This window comes from Pantherophis guttatus, chromosome 1, assembly GCF_059756535.1.
Source record: "Pantherophis guttatus breed Tessera chromosome 1, ASM5975653v1, whole genome shotgun sequence".
Classification (NCBI taxonomy): Eukaryota; Metazoa; Chordata; class Lepidosauria; order Squamata; family Colubridae; genus Pantherophis; species Pantherophis guttatus.
In genome coordinates this window covers 338,247,642-338,267,393 of record NC_142063.1, presented here as the reverse complement: position 1 = coordinate 338,267,393, position 19,752 = coordinate 338,247,642, and the positions used below count along the sequence as shown (strand labels likewise).

General features: G+C 43.1%; 1 protein-coding gene across 5 annotated transcripts in view; it reads right to left on the bottom strand.

Moving 5' to 3' along the window:
- AKAP1 (A-kinase anchoring protein 1) overlaps positions 1 to 19,752 on the bottom strand; it is a 56,368-nt gene that overhangs the window by 25,414 nt on the left and 11,202 nt on the right. For all 5 annotated transcript variants that reach the window (XM_087889734.1, XM_087889739.1, XM_087889730.1 and 2 more), the window contains one exon: positions 735 to 2,370. In XM_087889734.1, coding sequence (XP_087745860.1) covers positions 735 to 2,346 — 1,612 coding nt within the window. In that variant the 5' untranslated portion in view covers positions 2,347 to 2,370. The remainder of the gene's footprint in view (positions 1 to 734; positions 2,371 to 19,752) is intronic.

Sequence of the window (19,752 nt, the reverse complement as noted above, 5' to 3'; positions counted from 1 at the left end):
AGCTCAAAACGTCTGTTGCTAAATGAGGTTTGCCCCAGTTCATGACCTTTCTTGCCACGGTTGTTAAGTGAATCACTGCTGTTGTTAAGATAGCAATACAGTCGTTAAATGAATCTGGTTTCCTCATTGCCTTGGCTCGTCAGAAGGCCACAAAAGGTGATCACATGACCCCAGGACACTACAACCGTCATAAATACATGCCGGTTGCCAAGCATCCAAATTTTGATCATGTGACCATGGGGATGCTGCAACAGTCGTGTGAAAAACGGTCATAAATCACATGTAATCTACAGTGCCCTTGTAATTTGAACAGTCACTAAGTGAATGGTTATGTCAACTCGCAAAGCATCCCTGGCATGCTCTCGAGTTGCCATAGGCCAGGGGGGATGGGAAACTGGCAAAACTGCACAGCAGCCAAAAACAGATGCACATTCAATGCTTATCTCCCTCAAGGCTGTATCTCAGGGATACCTACAGCAGTCAAAGGGGAGTGACCACTACAACCTGCAAAATTGCTCTGTTGGCGAATGGGATTGATGACACACCCTGGGGGGAGGGGGAACACAGTCATAATTGGAGTGTAAATTACGTAGGGTCAGAGCTGGCTTCATGTGGGAACATGTCGACATGAAGCTCCTAATAAATAACTGGATTTCTTTTGAAGCTTGGCTCAAGACTCATGATTGTAAGTTGAGGACTACCTGTACTTAGTTATGGTGAAAGAGAATCCTCACCTCCTGAGTGGTCTGTATCAGCCTCCGTGGGCCATGGCTGTTCGTGGCTCAGAGGCGGAAAGTCCTCCTTCAGCACGCCATTGCTGTATGGCACCCTGTTTTCCGTTGACATGGAGGAAGGTGGCTTCTGGATCGACACGGACTTGTCCTCTGAGTCTTTGATGGTGGATGCGTTCAACAGATCCAGGTGTTGTGGAGGTGGAGATGAAGTGCTTTTCAAGAGCTCCTCGGCACTAGCCCCATCTTCTGAGGTGCAGGCACTGCACCCAGAATCTTCCATCACTATATGGCCATCCTCAAACTCCTCCTCGTGGTTCGTAGCTGGTGTCAGACTGCCAACAGACCGCCTGGTGGGACAACTGGAGTCTCTGAGCCGGTTGTGACTTCGGTTGAGCAGTCGGCCATGCGTCAAACAACTTGAATACGTAGCATGACGGTTGACATTCTCCTCCAGGAGGGGAGATACTTCGACAGTAGCAACTTTCTGGCTCACACAGTCACCACCCTGGCTGGATTCTGCTTGGCCAACACCTCCAGTGGACACCTTCTCCCGAGGACTATCCACCCGGCGTGCTATTTGGCATATCGTCTCTGACATATCACTGACCGACCCTGATAATACTTCCTCAGTCGCTGCCCGGATGACATTGGAAATGATTTGCATGGCCACCTGCTCAATCTTCTCAACTTCTTGTTTGTCCAAACTAATGGCTCCTATCCTCTCTTTTTCCAGACCACCCTTATACCCAAGTTCTCTGCATCCATTGTGCTTCGACATGCTACCAGTCTTCGAACTGGACGTCATCCCTTCCTCAACCATCTCCAAAGTAGCAGATTCAACACACTTGGTCGGTGTCCCAACTGCAGTCTCTCCTTCGCCACTGTTACTATCACTCCTTTCTTCCACTTCAACAGGATCCTTCGGCAACTCATCCGGAACGTCTTCAGTTATGTTTCTGGAGCAGATGACGGGGAAAGAATCCAAAGAGGTGGATGCAGAACACTGGTCTTCTTTCAAAGACCTCTCAGATGAACCGATCTGGACCATCACATCTTTGCTACTGTCCTCCCTTTTTTCAGAACCAGGAGACGCCAACAGCCCTTGGTTGGGTGCTTGATTGGAATCAGGCTCCCTTTCATTGGTTGCCTCATCCATTTGGGAGTCATCAACTCTTTGTACATCCAGAAGAGAGATCTTGGGCGAAGGGGAATCAAAGACAACTTGAGGCCCCATCACTTCCACTTCTCCACTGTCGTCCTGAAGTGAATCTGGTTGGAGGGTTGGTATTGCCCCAAAGGGAAGGTCTTCTCTCAACGTTTCTAAGCTTTGGACTCTGTCTTCTGTCAGAGGTATCGGCCGTTCTTGAAATGGTGAATCGCTACACTGCCTGACCTGTAGTGGTGGAGAAAGTTCACTGTTCGACTGTCCAGTTTTCCAAGAGCTTGGCTCCTTCGGAGGAGAACATTTCTGGCACTCTTCCAAGCTAGGAAGATCTTGCCTGTCGTGGTTACTGACACGTTCCTTTTTACGCGAAGAAAACCACCACCAGCCGATGAGTGCCAGCACTCCGGGGATGGTGAACGGCAGCAAATTGCGGAAGCGCAACGCCATTTCATGCACCCTCAGAAATTAAACCTGAAAGAGAGAGAGAAAAAAGGGTCATATTAAAACTTCAGTTGTCTAACCATGTTTAGAAAAGGTACCACTTTTTCTCAATGTTGGCAGCTTGAAAAAGATGAAGCATAGCTGGCTGGGGAATTCTGGGAATTGAAGTCCACACAACTTCAAGCTACCAATATTGAGAAACACTGACTTAAACAAAAAATTAACACACCCCGCCATTTCCATCAGGAAGCTCATCTTTAAATTATCCCTTAAGTCCAATGAGTCGTGATAACCATAATAAAAAGTCATAGCCATTTGAAGGATTACTTAATTTATAGCCTGTTCTTCCTTCTAAAAGAAACTTTTAGCCCTGTCGTCTTTCACAAATCTTAGTTAAAACAAGCCACAGCATAACAAAAGGTAGTAAGGGAGATTGAGGAGAGGGAGGGAGGGAGGGAGGGAGGGAGGGAGGGAGGGAGAGAGAGAGAGAGGGAGGGAGGGAGGGAGAGAGAACTAATACAGGTACTGTATTTTCCGGCGTATAAGACGACTGGGCATATAAGACAACCCCTGACTTTTCCTGTTAAAATATAGGGTTTGGGCTATACTCGCCGTATAAGACTACCCCTCTTCCAACGCACACCAAATAAAAATTAAAAAACATCAACTGGCTCACCCATAATGTATAAAAGCAGCTGTACTGGACCCAAAATGGCCCCTGCAACAAGCAGGAACCTCACACAGCCACAAAAAGCCCAAAAAAACAACTTTCACACTTTACACACACAAAATTCCACATTCAGCTTTGTGAGATTTTGTGTGTTTGTGTAGTTAGAGTGAAACACTACAAAAACATACTCAGAAAGCTACACAAATATTATTTTATTTTATTTTATTTTAATTTTTATATGAAAGCTAAATTTAAAACTTCCTAAACTTTAAATGGCTAGGTCTAAAAAAAGAACAACTAAAAAAAAAACCCCAATTAACTATTTTTTTTTAAAGATCCCAAAGGGGAAAAAAACTTACCCAATAGAACAGGGGTCTCCAACCTTGGCAACTTTAAGACTTGTAGACTTCAACTCCCAGAATTCCTCAGCCAGCTTTGTTTTGCTGGCTGAGGAATTCTGGGAGTTGAAGTCCACAACTCCCTGCCTGCTTGATTGTAGGCAGGGAGTTGCTTGCTGATGGAATGGATTCAGGCAAGCGAAGCACGGCAAGCAAGCTGGAGGGGGAAAAGTTTTTTCCTTCTCCATGGCTCTGGCGATCCCAGCTGAGTTGCCTGATTAGCAGATAGTCAGAGCTTGGATCGCCAGAGCCATATGAAAGGAGAAAAGTTTTTTCCTTCTCCATGGCTTTTGCGATCCCAGCTGAGATGCCTAAGTGAAACTGGAACTCTGCTTACATTCTCACTTCAGCTTTCCTTGGCTTTACAGACCTGCAAAGGTTGTAAATACGAGGATGGGCCATAAAGTTATTTTTTCACCTAAACACTAAATGCGGCATTCACTAAACGAGGACTCCCTGTATTCCCATAGTCAAATTCAAAACCATCTTGGTAGAGAAATTGTCTGAAAGTAATAAAATGCAATGTGAAGACTAATCTAAATGGCATTAGAAAACGGAAATCAAAGGCAGGGCGTTACTGAGCTTGGTATCAATACTTAGGGGAAAATTAAGATTGATTGCAAACTGAATATAAGCCAAAAATCGGATGAGACCTCAAACAAAGCATCATTTCCAAATGACAATAAATAATGTTTTGACTCTGTTTTGCTTCCCACATTCAGTCCTATGCCCATTTCTCGACTTTCCACTTAAAGGAGGATTTAGAGAAACTGGAACAGGTTCAAAGAAAGGAAATCAGGATGATCAGAGGATTATGAACGAAGTCATAGAGGAGACACAGACAGAAATGGGTTTAATTTAAAGCTTGAGGAACGATTGAAGGAGAACACAATAGGCTCGCTTCAAATACATGACAAGATTTCACATCGGAGGTCTAGACCTTTGTCTTATTCCAGGATGTGGGATACTGGATAGCAGATTTTAATTATAACAAGCTGAATTCCAAGTGAACATCAGAAAAATCTGAGCAGTAAAAAATCCCTGCCACTTGAATGTGTTCAGGTAGAGCAGGGATGGGGAACTATGGCCCTTTTACGACTTGTGGACTTCAACTCCCAGAATGCCTGAGCGGCCTGCCGGCATGCATGCGCACACACATGCAGCTTGACTGCAAGTGGAGCTGCACCAGTGGTGGATTGCTCCCGGTTCTGTCCAGTTCTATAAAACCGCTAGTAAAACCGGCGGGAGGCTCCGCCCACCCGGCACGACATCATCATTGGTGATCTGCGCATGCGCAGAAGCTTCTGTGCATGTGCAGAAGAGCGTGCGCAATCCCGCTGCACATGCATGAGCACTGGCCCACCACTTGTGTGAGTTGAGCCACATGTGCGTGCCCATGCACGCCGCCCCCACCTCTCTCACGGCCCGATTCCGAATAGGCCACGGCCCCATAGTCAACCACGGGCCGGGGGTTGGGGACCCCTGTACTAAAATATATTCAAAAATCTCCTGAAGTATTCCTGTTAATATAGAATTTGATGAAATTACCAATGGCAATTGGTTGAAATGACATTAACAAAAATCACTCAATGATAATATTGTTTTTATAATACAGATAGTCCTCAAGTTATGGTCATTCTTCAGCAACGGTTTGAAGTTACAATCGGGCACAAAGCCAGCTGGGTGACCTTGGCTCAGTCACTCTCTCCCAGCTTTAGGAAGGAGAAGATCAGAGCAACTGCTTTTGAAAGTCTTACTAAGAAAACTCCAGAAACTAATCCAGAAAGTGACCAGGAGTCAGCACCGACTCAAAGGTAAGTCCTTGATTTACGACCCAAAATTGTTGGACAACTGAGCCCAAAATTTCCATTGCTAAGCAAGACAGTTGATAAAAATCAATCTTTCCCCATTTTAAAAACTTTCTTGCCAGAGTTGTTAAGTGAATCACTGCAATTGTTAAGTTAGTGACACCGTTATTAAGTGAATCTGGCTTCCCCACTGACATTGTTGGTCAGGTGGTCGCAAAAAGGAATCCCAAGAATCTGGGATGCTGCAACGGTCATAAGTACATGCCACCTGCCAAGGGGCCATGTTTTGATCACAAGACCACAGGCATTCTGCAATGGTGTGAAAATAGCAATAACACTTAGACTTATATACCGCTTCATAGTGTTTTACAGGCTTCTCTAAGCCAGAGTTCCCCCATCTTTCTGGCTTTATGGACTGGAGGGGGGGGGGAAGAGGTGACGGTTCCATATGAGAGGCTGGCAAATGCGCATGCGCAGCTCCATTTGCGCAAGTGATTGGCACATGCACCCGCCGCTTGTGCAAATGGAAAGCATGTGAATGCGCTTGCCCACTGCTTGCTGCTTCTGTGGCCCAGTTCTGAACAGCTCATGGCCCGAGGGTTGGGGAACCCTGCTCTAAGTGGTTCATAGAGTCAACGCTCCATGGCTCAGGACCAGGGTACTTACGAGACTGCCTTCTGCCACCAGTAGCCTCTCACCGACCAGTTCGCTCCCATAGAGAGGGGCTCCTCAGGGTGCCGTCGGCCAAACAATGTCGACTGGCGGCCCCCAGGGGGAGAGCCTTCTCTGTGGGGGCACCTACCATCTGGAACGAACTCCCCCCGGAGATATGGAGGATCCAAGACTTACGCATCTTCCGCTGCGCCCTAAAAATGTTTTTATTCCAACTGGCCTAACTCTCCCTTTTAAATTGGCTTTTAAATTGGCTTTTAAATGTTTTTTAGATAAATTGGATGTTTTTAATTTGTTTTTTGAGCCTAAATTATTTAATCTGTTTTTAATAGTTTTTTAACTTTTGTATGTCTCTGTATTTTATTTTGGCTGTTCACCGCCCTGAGTCCTTCGGGAGTAGGGCGGTATACAAATATGATAAATAAATAAATAAATAAACAAACAAACAAATTGCCGCCCACAATTTGAGTCATCCTTCACCAATCTCTGAAGGATGGAAGGCTGAGTCAACCTTGAACCGGTCAGGATCGAACTGCTAACAGTCGGCTGAGTTAACCTGTAATACTGCATTCTAACCACTGCGTCACCATGAAAAATGGCCATAAGTCACTTTTTTCAATGCCGTTTGAATGCTCATTAAATGAATGGTTGTAAAGTCAAGGACTATCTGCAAATGTATAGGTTTATAAACAAATATACAAATATTAGTGATGCTTGCTAAAAAAATTAAAATTGATAAGCGTGTACAACTAAAAAAGGTTGGAGACCACGGATTTAAAATCAAAAGAAAAAAACATAATTTTGCAGGACATGCATTTTCTAACAACTGCACGGAATGAAGAAGGATGTGCAATGCAGTGACTGGCTTATTGCAAATTTGCCAGAAGTCAAGTCAATGTCAGGAAAATTTGAGAGCTTCAGGGAGGCGCATGTTTTATCCATGCACCTTACACCAAATGTGCTTTTTTCAGTTCTGGACAAAATTAAGGCCCATTTCTTCAGATCTAGAGTCAAATCCAAGATGAATTTAAGGAGGTTCATAGAGCCTTCTTGCCCAACAGTCACTACTTGTGCACAACTCCCTTTGAGTTATAAAAAGACAAGGCTGGCATTCCTTTCCTTGTGGAGAATAGATGGGGTCCTTTTTTGGAATGTTGGAATAAACAGCTGTCCATTCAGACAGCAGCCTGTTGCAGAATGCGCTCCCAGTCCCGGCCACAAACAGCACGTGACTATGTCCAAGGCCATGCAGCTGATTGCTCAAGGTTAGAGAGACTCTCTAGGAACTTTTCACAATCTAGTTCTTTTGCCTGGCTAGCAGAAGGAAGACGCCCACTACAATATGTTCAGCACAAAAAACTTCCCTCCGTGTAGAAAAATAGCAATTCAGGTGGAAGGGTAAACCTTTCATATCTCCATCTGCTAGCTGTCCAACATTCAGAGAATCGTGATGCCCTCCATTCTGGAATAATTCGAGTGGAATACCCTGTTTCCCCAAAAATAAGACCCAACCGGAAAAAAAGACCTAGCATGATTTTTCAGGATGCTCATAAGCTCTACCCTCCCGAAATAAGCCCCAGTTAAGATTGTCATCCAGATGGGTGCATTTAGTACTGTATTTCCCCCCAAATGAGACCTAACCACAAAATAAGCCATAATGAGTCTTCTGGAGCAAAAATTAATATAAGACCCAGTCTTATTTTTGGGGAAAGACAGTAGCTTAAATACCATTTGTCCTACGTGAGTGAGAACAGGCAGAGGAACCAATGCTTGTGAAGAGAGAGAAACACAAGCATGCATTAAGGTAATATTGAAAAATATTTTAAAATATTTGGTAATACTGAAAAACCAATACAGCTAATCCTCCAGTTACAATCACAATTTGAGCCCAAAATTTATGTTGCTAAATTCCAGTAAGATTCTGCATGGATTAAGTTCTTAAAAGAGAGTTTGCTTTTTTCCTAGTGTCATGCAATTACAGGTGGTTCTCAACTAACGCCCACAACTGTTAAGTGAGTCTGGCTTCCCCATTGACTTTGCTCGTCAGAAGGTTGCAAAAGATGATCACATGACCCGGGGATACTGCAGCCGTCATAAATATGAGCAGTTGCCCAGGATCTGAATTTGGATCGTGTGACCGCAGGGATGCCTCAACAGTCATCAGGAGCCGTCTTGCTCCAAGCACCCCAAAATAATAAGATCTCCCTGAAAATAAGGCTAAGCACTTATTTTGGGGTTCAAAAAAATATAAGACAGGGTCTTATTTTCGGGAAAACACGGTAGGTAGTCCTCAATCTCGTTGCTAAGCAAAGCGAATCACACCCAATTTTATGACCTTTTATCCCCCAGTCATAAAGCAAATCACTGCAGCTGTTAAGTGAACCATACAGTCATTAAAGAAATCCAGCTTCCTCCATTGACTTTGCTTAGGGGAAGAGAAGATTGCAAATGGCGATCAAGTGACCCTGGGACGGCGGCAACCATCGTAAATACACGCCCGGTGCCAAGAGCCTGAATTTTTATCACATGACCCTGGAGATGCTGTGACAGCCATAAGTGCAAGGAGAGGCCATGAGTCACTTTTTTCAGTGCAACCAAAACTTCAAATAGTCGCTAAAAGTTGCGGACTGCATGCATTTGCAAGAAATGGCTGCAAAAAAAGCTGTGCACATTTAAAAAACGATCTGAAAAAAGGAAGTTCATGAAGTGTTAGTGCCACTTTATAATGCCTTGGTAAGACCACACTTGGAATACTGCATCCAGTTTTGGTCGCCACGATGTAAAAAAGATTTGAGACTCTAGAAAGAGTGCAGAGAAGAGCAACAAAGAGGATGAGGGGACTGAAGGCTAAAACATATCAAGAACGGTTGCTGGAATTGGGTATGTCTAGTTTGATGAAAAGAAGGACTAGGGGTGACATGATAGCAGTGTTCCGGTATCTCAGAGGCTGCCACAAAGCACCTGAAGGCAGGACAAGAAGCAATGGATGGAAACTAATCAAGAAGAGAATCAATCTAGAACTAAGGAGAAATTTCCTGACAGAACAATTAGTCAGTGGAAGGTCCTGCCTCCAGAAGTTGTGGGTGCTCCAGTGTTGACTGGAGGTTTTTTAAAAAAGATTGGATACCCATTAGTCTAAAATGGTATAGGGTTTCCTGCTTGAGCAGGGGGTTGGACTGGAAGACCTCCAAGGTCCCTTCCAACTGTTATTCTATTACCTCATGCTGGCATGAGAGCCGGAATAAACTTGGGCTGCTTTAACAAAAGAGTGGGAAAGCAATTCACTCACACTAGATCCAAAATCCTTCTTCTTGATCATTTTCAAAGCATACCCAGCCCTAATATTTATGATTTTTTTAAAAGAAAACCCAGGATGTCAATCTGACACCATGGAATGGAAACTTAAATTAAGAAAATAACACTTCACAAGCTGCAATAGGTTTAAAGCTAGGAACTTCGCTGCTGGGCTTATCTATTTAAAGCTTTCGGTATTAGCATCTACCTGTTCCTTTCAAGTTTTTTCTGTGAAACAGGAAGACACAGAAATTGTAAGGCCGAAAAGTTTTCAAAATCACTGATTTTCTACGGTAACGTTGAGGGAAAAAGTTACCTCTGTGTCTTTAACAAATGCAGACTACAGCTGAGATAAAATGAATCTTGGAAGTGCAAATTGCTTTCATGCATGATGAAAGGCCATAATTAGCTGGATTGGCTAAATTAGTGGTTTAAGACAGTATTTCTCAAGCTTGGAGCTTTAAAATGTCTGGACTTCAACTCCCAGAATTCTCTAGCCAGCACACCCAGAAACTTCTGGGAGTTGAAGTCCAGACATTTTAAAGTTGATTAGGTTGAGTAATGCTGCCTCTTAAGCCACTAATCCTGCTTTACAAATCAGAATGGCTGGATTTTAATGATTTAACTAAGCCAAACCCCAATCTTAGTGTGATGAACTCATGCTGTAAGAAGAGGTTCAGTCATGTCTAGTCCTACACCAATTATTATTTTAATTAAGAACATAAATATATGCTACAGCAAAGGGTTCTTTAAAAACAAATTGGCATCTGAAACTCTGGTAATAATGGGAAAATTATCTAGAATTGTATACCATATAAGTAGTAGTCCCCAACTGATGACCAAAATTGACTCCTGACTTTTGGTCCTAAGTCAAGTCACCACATGACAAGATTCGATTTTATGACTGTTTTTATGATGGTCACTGAGTCACCATGGTCATTAAGCAAATAATGTGGTTGCAAATTTGAATCCAGCTTATTCAATGGGCATTTTTTTTTCCTTGGAAAACAGCAAAAAAACAATAAAGCTTGATCATATGACCATAGGAAACTGCACCATCATAAATGGAAGCTGTTGCCAATGATTAAACTGTGATTACATGACCAAGGGGATAGTACAGCAGATCAACGATAGGGCATAAGTACCTTTTGTTGACTCTGTTGTAACTTCAAACGGTCATTAAATGACCAGTTGTAAATCAAGGGCTACCTGTATTTGCTTTCAACATGGCTTGCAAACAAAGAACACTGCTAGGTGGCAGCATTAGCCATTCTCAGCCAATCTCAAAAGCTAGCTAGTGGATGGGAGACCACCAGAAAAATTTCAAGAAAGTAGATTAAACTGGGTAATAAAATAAAACCGTTCATGGAAATGACCATGGCAAACCACATCCATATGGTTTCCAAGGAAACCATGGGAATCTCTCTCTTTGAAGCCATCAGGAGCTGAACTTGACCTGAAGGAAGCTGGACTTACTAAAAACAGAAATCCTGGTTGCTAATAAACAGGGATTGTTGTGCATGCCAGGTCAAGCTTACTTTCAGAGCTGGAACTTTCCATCTTTATCTGAAATGACTACAGGCAGTCCTCGACTTACAGCCATTAGTTAAGTGACCAAAGTCACAACAGCACAACGTTCTGTGCACCTTTGGCGTTTAGTCATGCCGGCCACATGACCACGGAGACGTCTTCGGACAGCGCTGGCTCTTTGGCTTTGAAACCGAGATGAGCACTGCCCCCTAGAGTCGGGAACGACTAGCACCTATGTGCGAGGGGAACCTTTACCTTTACCTTAGGAACTTAATCCGTGCAGAATCTTACTAGAACTAGATGCAGAGTGGTACCAAATGCTAATTATGGTGTGATATAAACAAATTAATTTCTTTCTTCCCTTGAGTAGAGAGTTGTTTGCTGGGTGGGCTTTTTTATTCCTGCATCTTTCATTTCATGACACGAAACTGTCCAAATTTCTTGTCAATGCTGATCTTATTCCAGGCAATGAAAGCTGGGCCACCAAGGTTGTGGGGTACCGAGAAATAACTAACTGGGATGCCCCAATAAAAATGCACAGCCTCTCACCCCAACATAGCAATATCATTGCACAATGCAGCAGAATTAGAAAGATGGAATTAGGATAGGCAGCCAGCCTAGCAAGGAAGCACACTGGGCAGGACCTGGCCGCTTTAAATCCTAAATCAAAGGGGCCAAGGAATCCTTTTCCAAGCTAAAAATAGATATGGTAAAAGGCACAGGAGCTGCCTTATAAGCCCACACAGAAGGCCGGTGATTTTGAAAAGAGAGAAGTCAACTTGGTAGCCTACTCAGGATAAAAAAAATTAGGATACTTTGATTTAATATAAAAAGAAATCCAGCTTAATTAAAGTTCAACTCGAGGTTTGGGCTATAGATTCTCACCCTCCTATAACACAGCTGATCTTCTGATCCTCCAAAGATGGCTTACAGTTTCATCAGTTTCACGAATCCAGCCAAATGGGATTTGATCAGTAAATTATGGTTTAGAGCGGGGTGGGGGGTCTCCAAACGTGGCAACTTTAAAACTTGTGGACTTCAACTCCCAGAATTCCCCAGCCAATTCTGGGAATTGAAGTCCACGAGTCTTAAAAATTGCCAAATTTGGAGACCCCTGCTTTAGAGTGAAGTCTTAAAAAGCTACTAAACAATCCAGCTATTTGTTTACTGGCCTGAATCTTTTCCACTCAAAAAGTCTCTAATCTAGTTCCCTTCAGACATGTTCAAATCCCCAGCCACGCCCACCAATGGCTCCAAATTCCAAAGAGAAATTAGACAATAAAGATTGTAAAATGGGGCAACATTCACTTAACAAACAAGTTATCGCTCAGCAACAGGAATTATGGGCTGAATTGCGGCCGTTTAAGTCAATGACTATCTGTACTCGATACCACAAGTCGTCAAGCTAAAACACTAGAAGGTTCAGGGAGATTCAGAAAAAAATGGAGCATTCTGTAATTCTCGTAAATTGTGGCTCCCTAATAGCCGTATTTGTCCCTTCCTCAAAAAAAAGGACAATATAGGACAGTGTTTCCCAAAGTGTGGTATGCGTACCCCCAGGGGTACGGGAAGAGTTTGGTGAGGGTACGCGTTGCACCAGAGTTTGGTGGGGATCACGTGGGAATATCCACTGCACCGTGCTTAGCTGCGCCCACAGAACAAGGAAAGAAATAGGCGCGTATCGCAGTTTTTACACGGGAACTGGGGCCATCGTACATCGTATCACAACTCATTATGGTGGGAACTTCTGCGCATCCTTCGCGCAGCTCGGGTTCGGCCATTTTTAAACTGCGGGAACATTAACAGTTGACGTTGAGCCGCGGAGCTGTTTAAACGCCGGAGAATTGCAGTGTTATCTAACGGTTAGACAGTCTTGTGAGGCGTGACACAGCATGAATATACTGCACTTCGTTATAGAGACAACTTACTTCTTTAATAGTTAGTTCCGGTTTTTTATGAGGGATACTCAGCGTTACGAAAATTATAGAAGGGGTACACATATGTCAAAAGTTTGGGAAACACTGATATAGGACAAGGGAGAGGAACCATGGCCCTTTTATGACTTGTGGACTTCAACTCCCAGAATTCCTGAGCCAGCCATGGCTTAAGCCATTCCTGATGGATCAGGAATTCTGGGAGGAATGAGGAGGAATGGCTTAAGCCATGGCTGGCTCAGGAATTCTGGGAATTAAAGTCCACAAGTCATATAAGGGCCATGGTTTCCCACCCCTGATATAGGATAATGGTGCACCATTTTGACCTCCTTCCAAGTATCTCCAACTTCAGCATTGAAACAATGAGTAAATCTTAAGATACTTTCAACTACGGCTAGTTTTAACCACCCAGTTCTATTGATCATTAACCGTTCTAAGTATTCTACAAATATATTTACTCAGGCTCTCAGCCAAGCAAGTTTTGTAAATGCAACCTTTGAGTATTGTGTTTGAATACAAAACCCTCCTTTGACGGAAGAGCTTTGTGAATCTCAGGCTGAAGTTTTTTTAAAAATAATAATAAAAGGCTTACCCAACGCTTACTCAATTGCGCCTCAAATGCACTTTGCCCTGAATTATATAAATAAAACCCCAGGCAATGAACAAATATGGCAGAGAGAGAAGAGGCAGGACATAGGAAAGCAAATGCTTTAATAAATCAGCATGTTTTTTGGTTGCCACCAAATAAGAGTTTGGGACATGCGGCAGGAGGGAAATGCAAACAAATTAAAAGCAAGTTAATTTAAACCCAAGCGAAAAATCCCTTTCCACTCCCATCCCCTTCTCACTGGAAACAGACATTCCGACTGCAAGGGCTCCAAGGTGATCTACAACGCCTTGATTTTCTGATGTGCTGGGTTTCCACACCCCTAATCCCCAGCCAGGACAACCTATCCTCACCACAAAGCAACAGAATGGAAATCCCACAGGGCAGGCTCTGTGGCAGTGTTTCCCAGCCTTCACAACTTTCAGGCAGGTAAGACTTCAACTCCCAGAATTCCCCTAGCCAGCTAGCCGATACACCTGGTTGGGGAATTGTCAGGCGCAAAGAATCAGGACTATATCTTAAGTAAATGTCAGAAGATTTATTTCTCACAAGAATCTGAGGGATGTGGTGGCTCAGTGGCTAAGACGCTGAGCTTGTCAATCGAAAGGTCGGCAGTTCAGTGGTTCGAATCCCTAGTGCCGCATAAGGAGGTGAGCTCCCGTTACTTGTCCCAGCTTCTGCCAACCTAGCAGTTCGAAAGCACGTAAAAAAAAATGCAAGCAGAAAAATAGGGATCTTTTGTGGGAAGGTAACAGCATTCTGTGTGTCTTTGGCATTTAGTCATGCCCGCCACATGACCACGGAAACATCTTCAGACAGCGCTGGCTCTTCGGCTTTGAAACGGAGATGAGCACCAACCCTTAGAGTCTGGAACGACTAGCATGTATGTGCGAGGGGAACCTTTTACCTTTATACACAAGAATCAAGTCAACTAAAGTTCAACGTTAAACTGGCGTCAGATAAGGGTCAACGAAATTCAAGAGGGACTGGATTTCTTTATTTTTATTTAATCAATTTATATCCCGCCCTTCTCCTAGTGGACTCAGGGCGGTGCACAGCCAGAACTAAAACACATATCAATACAAAATTTAAAATTATTAAAAGAATTAAATAACTGTGGCCCAAAAATTTAAAACATTGAAAACTAAAACCCATTTGACAATTTAAAAAGCTAAAAAAGACTAAAAGGGGGGGGGGGTTTCACGCCAGCCCTGCTTGATGGAAAAGAAAAGTTTTTAGGGCACGGCGAAAAACCCGGAGATCCGATACCCTTCGTATCTCCGGGGGCAAATCGTTCCAGAGGGCAGGAGCTGCCACAGAGAAGGCCCTCCCCCTGGGGGTCACCAGCCGACATTGCCTGGCTGACGGCACCCTGAAGAGTCCCTCTCTGTGGGAGCGTACTGGTCGGTGGGAGGCCATGTTACCGTTTGTGGAAACATAATTATTCTAGGCTGATGACTCGTTTAACTCCGCCTTTCCAGCTCTGGAATTCTGGGAACTGAAGTCCATACACCTGGCTGGGGAATTCTGGGAGTTGAAGTCCACCTTAGAGCTACCAAGGTTGGAAAACACTGTACTATGGGAAATACATGCTAGGTTCGATCAACAGACTAAGCCAGAGACTCACTGTTGTGTGAACCCAATCGTGCTGTTAATCTCTGGATTATGCTTGGGCATGTGACGCACGCAGAACAGTCTTCTTTGCCAAGTGCCTCTTTGGGAGATATGTATTACTCATCCAGGGAGAAACCAATTCAATCTATTAAATGCACAAACCCGTAATTGGGTTACTACAATGACACCCATTTAAGCGAATAACATCAGCTCTACCTGTAAGTTCACACTGAGTGTGTATAGACAAATTGCACTTAGTACTGGCGGACTGAAGCACATGTAATTTCACATGGTCAAAATTTCCTTTCTAATTTAAAAACTGAGCTGCAAAACTTTATATGAATGCTATATAATAGTGCCATTCGAATAGCAAAGAATTGTGGTGGGTTTTCTTTCTTTTTTGTATTTCTTTTTTCATTCCCCCCGCCAAATGAAATACAAAATATGGGGGGGAAAGCTCCTGCCTCCCCCCCAAAAAAATGAAAAATCCACCATTACATGATGGATTTTTTTTTACGTTTTTTGGGGAGGGGGAGGCAGGGTATTCTATTTCTCCCCTCCCCTTTTTAAATTTGCATTGCAGTTTAATTTTTATTACGTACCCTATTTAATAACATTTTAAGTGCGATGAAATGTATTGGAAACAGGGTGGATAAAAATCATTTTTTTAAAAAAAAAATCAGTTTTTTAAAAATTTAAATTGGATTTTTATTTAAATTGGATTTTTTTTATTTTTATCAAATTGATTTTAATAAAATGCTTCTGGAGTAAAAATCTATCTAGAGATAGTTTTCTATTTAAGATACATTAATCATTTAGTTTATTCAGCATGAAATGGAGTTAAGTTATGTAGCATGAGGCTGTATATTCTGCAATATTTTCATTTTTAGTTAAACTCATTCAATGAATCCAAACACTGCAAGCCAAATAGGAAACCATCATTTGAGGAACTGTGTTGCTCCAATTATGTTTACATGTCAGGAGAGACATGTTTTAGCTCCCATCTACAGGTAGTGTTCATTTTGTGACTTACTCGTTTAGCAACCATTTACAGGGATGAAAAAGTAACTCTGTAATCCAATCCTTGCATTTACAACTTTTGTGGGTTTGTAAAGCAAAGATAAGTGTACATTGATAGCTTAGTCTTTAACCTTTGCAACCATTTATAAGTTTATTGGGGTGTTATTATTTTGTTTTTTTTAATCTGCTATTCGCTGCTTAAAGTCACAACGTTGAGACAGGATGCTATAGGAACTGAAATAAATAGAGGCACAACTACAGTTAATGTATGGCCACACTCCCCAAATCTTACCCCAATAGGCCACATCTGGGATCCACTGAAAGCAAAGACACAGCTAAGAAACTTAACGACTGATTTATAAAGAATGACCATCCACTTATGCCCACAGCAAGAAGAAACCCAGTGGGTAATTAAGCAAAGGCCGACAACTTAATAAAACCTCCTACATGCCACTTTTCCATAGAGCTCACAGCAACCACAAATCAAAATAAATAAAGACCACATGGAATTCTGACCTGAATTTTTTTAAAAAAATGCCATGCAGAAATTCCTTTCTGAATAGCCAGATGCCCAGAAGCATAGTATTTTCACTAAAGGAATGAAACTACATTTGTAAAACATGCTTTGTTTAAATGAATCTAACTAATTTGCAACTCAATGCAATCCAAATATATTAGTTCCAGTGGTGGGTTCCTCCCGGTTCAGTCCGGTTCGGCCGAGCCGGTAGCGGTGACGATATGACATCACCGAACCGGTTCTCCCCCCCTGCCCTCCCACCCCACCTCCCCCACCTCATTCTTACCTTTTATTTGGTCCCACCCCCAATCTATTGCTGCCTCCTGAGTCCCAGCTGATGACTAGAGGGAAAAAAACCATTTAAACTCTTGCAGCGGGGCTTCAAAGGGCCGTCCTACAGCTGATCAGTGTTAAAAGCAAACAAATGAGTTGGGTCGTAAGTGCGAGGACCTTCCAGAAATGACTGTCCAGCTAGCCACGCCCACCTAGTCACATGACCTCCAAGCAACACCCACAAAATAAGCCACGCCCACAGAACCGGTACTAAAAAATAATTAGAACCCACCCCTGATTAGTTCATAGTATTTTATAGTACTTTTGACTTCCCTCTGCCATTGCTATGCTTCATCTTAGGAAGAGATACAGCTGCTTTAAAGAGCTGGAGGGCAGCTCACATACTCCTGTGATTCACATACCTCTGTGTAACAAAGCAGAGCCTTTGGTATCTAATCCTAGCATTGCACAGTTTATGATTTGGCTAATCATGGCTTAGTACTACCCATATTTGCACAATTCTCTGAGCCACGAAGTAACTAACCATATTGAAGCTCAGTGTGAGGTGGCCAGCTTATGATTCAATGTATTGCAAAAATGTAGGCAACTGGCTTGACTCAGTAAAACATAGTTTATTTAAAGCATGGGGTGTGATGGCTCAGCAGTTATGATGGTGGGGCTTGTCAGCTGGAAAGTCGACAGACCAGGTTTGAGATCTGAGCCCTGCGAAACAGGGTGAGTTCCTGTTACTTGCTCCAGCTCCTGCCAACCTACCAGTTCAAAAGCAAGCAAACAAGTAGATAAATAGGTACTACTTCAATGGGAAGGGAACATGCACCTTTGGCATATATAGCCATGCTGGCCACATGATCATGGAAATGTCTTCAGACAAACCTTTACTTTTATCTTTATTTAAAGCAGGGATCTGCAACCTTAAACACTCAAAGAGCCATTTGGACCCGTTTCCCACAGGAAAAAAACCACCGGGAGCCACAAAACCCTTCCTGTGCTGACTTTTTCTTGAGCAGCCACAAAACTAGTATATTTAGTTGAATTAAATGTTCTGTTTTCTTCTGAAACTTTTCTTTTCTTGGATTTATCCATGATTGGCCTACCAGGGGTTGAAAAGCTCAATAAATCAAGTGCTGGCGGGTGTCGCACATTGGCAGTTGTGATGCATATTTTGAGTGACAGGGAGCTGCAGCAGAGGGGTGAAAGAGCCACATGCAGCTCCAGAGCTGCAGGTTGCTGACCCCTGATTTAAAGCATGGACAGATTTGCTGGATGGACATGGACCACAATCATATTTTTAAGCAACTCAAGGACCTGGCCCAGGAAGAGTTTTTGAGGTGCAATATTTCTCCCTAGAAATATTTTTAATTGGATGTTGTTTGCATGCCAGCATTAGTACAAGTAGTCCTAAGCTTACAACCATAATGGAGCTCGCCCATTATGGTTGTAAGTCATAATAGCCGTAAAAGCATGACTGACCCAATTTTATGACTTTTTTTAAACAGCAGTCATTAAATAAATCACTACGATTAAGTGAGTCCAGTCATTAAGTGAACCGATCATTTGATATAGGGCGCTATGCAAAAAACCGGATGTAAACATCAGTTTACATTATAAAGTGTGGTCATGTGATGTAGGATGCTGCAAAGTGCTGTAAATCAGGATTGGTTGCCAAGTGCCCAAAATGTAGTTATGTGACTGGGGGGAAATGGCAACAACCAGCCACTGGAACTTAGGAACCACATCATAAATACATTTGGGGGGAAGGTTTCATCTAACTAAAAACGGTCACTAAACAACCGATTGTAATTTGAGGGCTACGTATACATCTGTTTTCTCTAGGTAGTGCCAATAAATCACAATTCCTCGCAACAAAATGCATTTCTGCCTCTTAGACATGGGAACCCTGGGGGAAGCTGATTTTTTCAAGATTTCCACATAACATACTACCGCTGGGAAATATCCATGGGCTACCTTCACATGATCTTTGGAAGAGTTAGCGGTAAAAGGAAACCAAGCCACCCAAGAGCACAGTGGCTGGGAGCAAAGTTGGCTGAGGAATTCTGGGAGTTGAAGTCCACAAGTCTTAAAGTTGCCAAGATTGGAGATCCCTGGCATAGAACAATTCAAAGTAGTAGTGCAGGATCAGAAGACATGTGGACAGACCTGGCCCATAGAATCACCAAAAATTGCCCATGAGTGAATGGATATCAACTTCTATTGATTAACTTTTTTGATGCTTAGGAATTCTGATTATTTGCACACTTGACTTTCTATCTAGTGTTTTCAATTTGATATCTGAATGATTTTAAACTCTCCCCCCAAAAATACCCCCGTCTAGTTTGAAGGACAATTTTTCTAAAAAAAAAAAAAAGAATCTATATATATAAAAGCGAAAACCACTCACACAATAATCACGAAATCTCCAGAACTGTAAAGCCTACAAACTTGAAATTTGCCACATATGTTCCTCTTGGCTTCTAGGTGCTCACTAAGCAAGGATTTTTCAAAATGACCATCAGAGTATTAGAATTTCCTATATTATTATAACTGATGCTGATTAGTTAAGACATTCTACTCCCCCTCCCAACTTGAAAATAACTCTGGAGAGAACGGGATAGCAGAGGATAGGCTTCTGTGGGGCAAGCCTCATGGAAAGAAGGAGCTAGGAAGCCTGAGGGACAGAAGGGGATAGGATAAGAGATGTTTCTGTGGGGCAAGCCTGAGGGAGAGAAGGGGACAGTATAGGAGACATTTCTGTGGGGCAAGGCTGAGGGAGCGAAGGGGAGAGGAGAGGCTTCTGTGGGGCAAGCCTCATGGAGAGAAAGGGCTAGAAAGCCTGAGGGAGAGAAGGGGACAGGATAGGAGATGTTTCTGTGGGGCAAGGCTGAGGGAGAGAAGGGGATAGTATAGGAGACATTTCTGTGGGGCAAGCCTCATGGAGAGAAGGGGCTAGAAAGCCTGAGGGAGAGAAGGGGATAGGATAGGAGATGTTTCTGTGGGGCAAGGCTGAGGGAGCGGAGGGGAGAGGAGAGGCTTCTGTGGGGCAAGCCTCATGGAGAG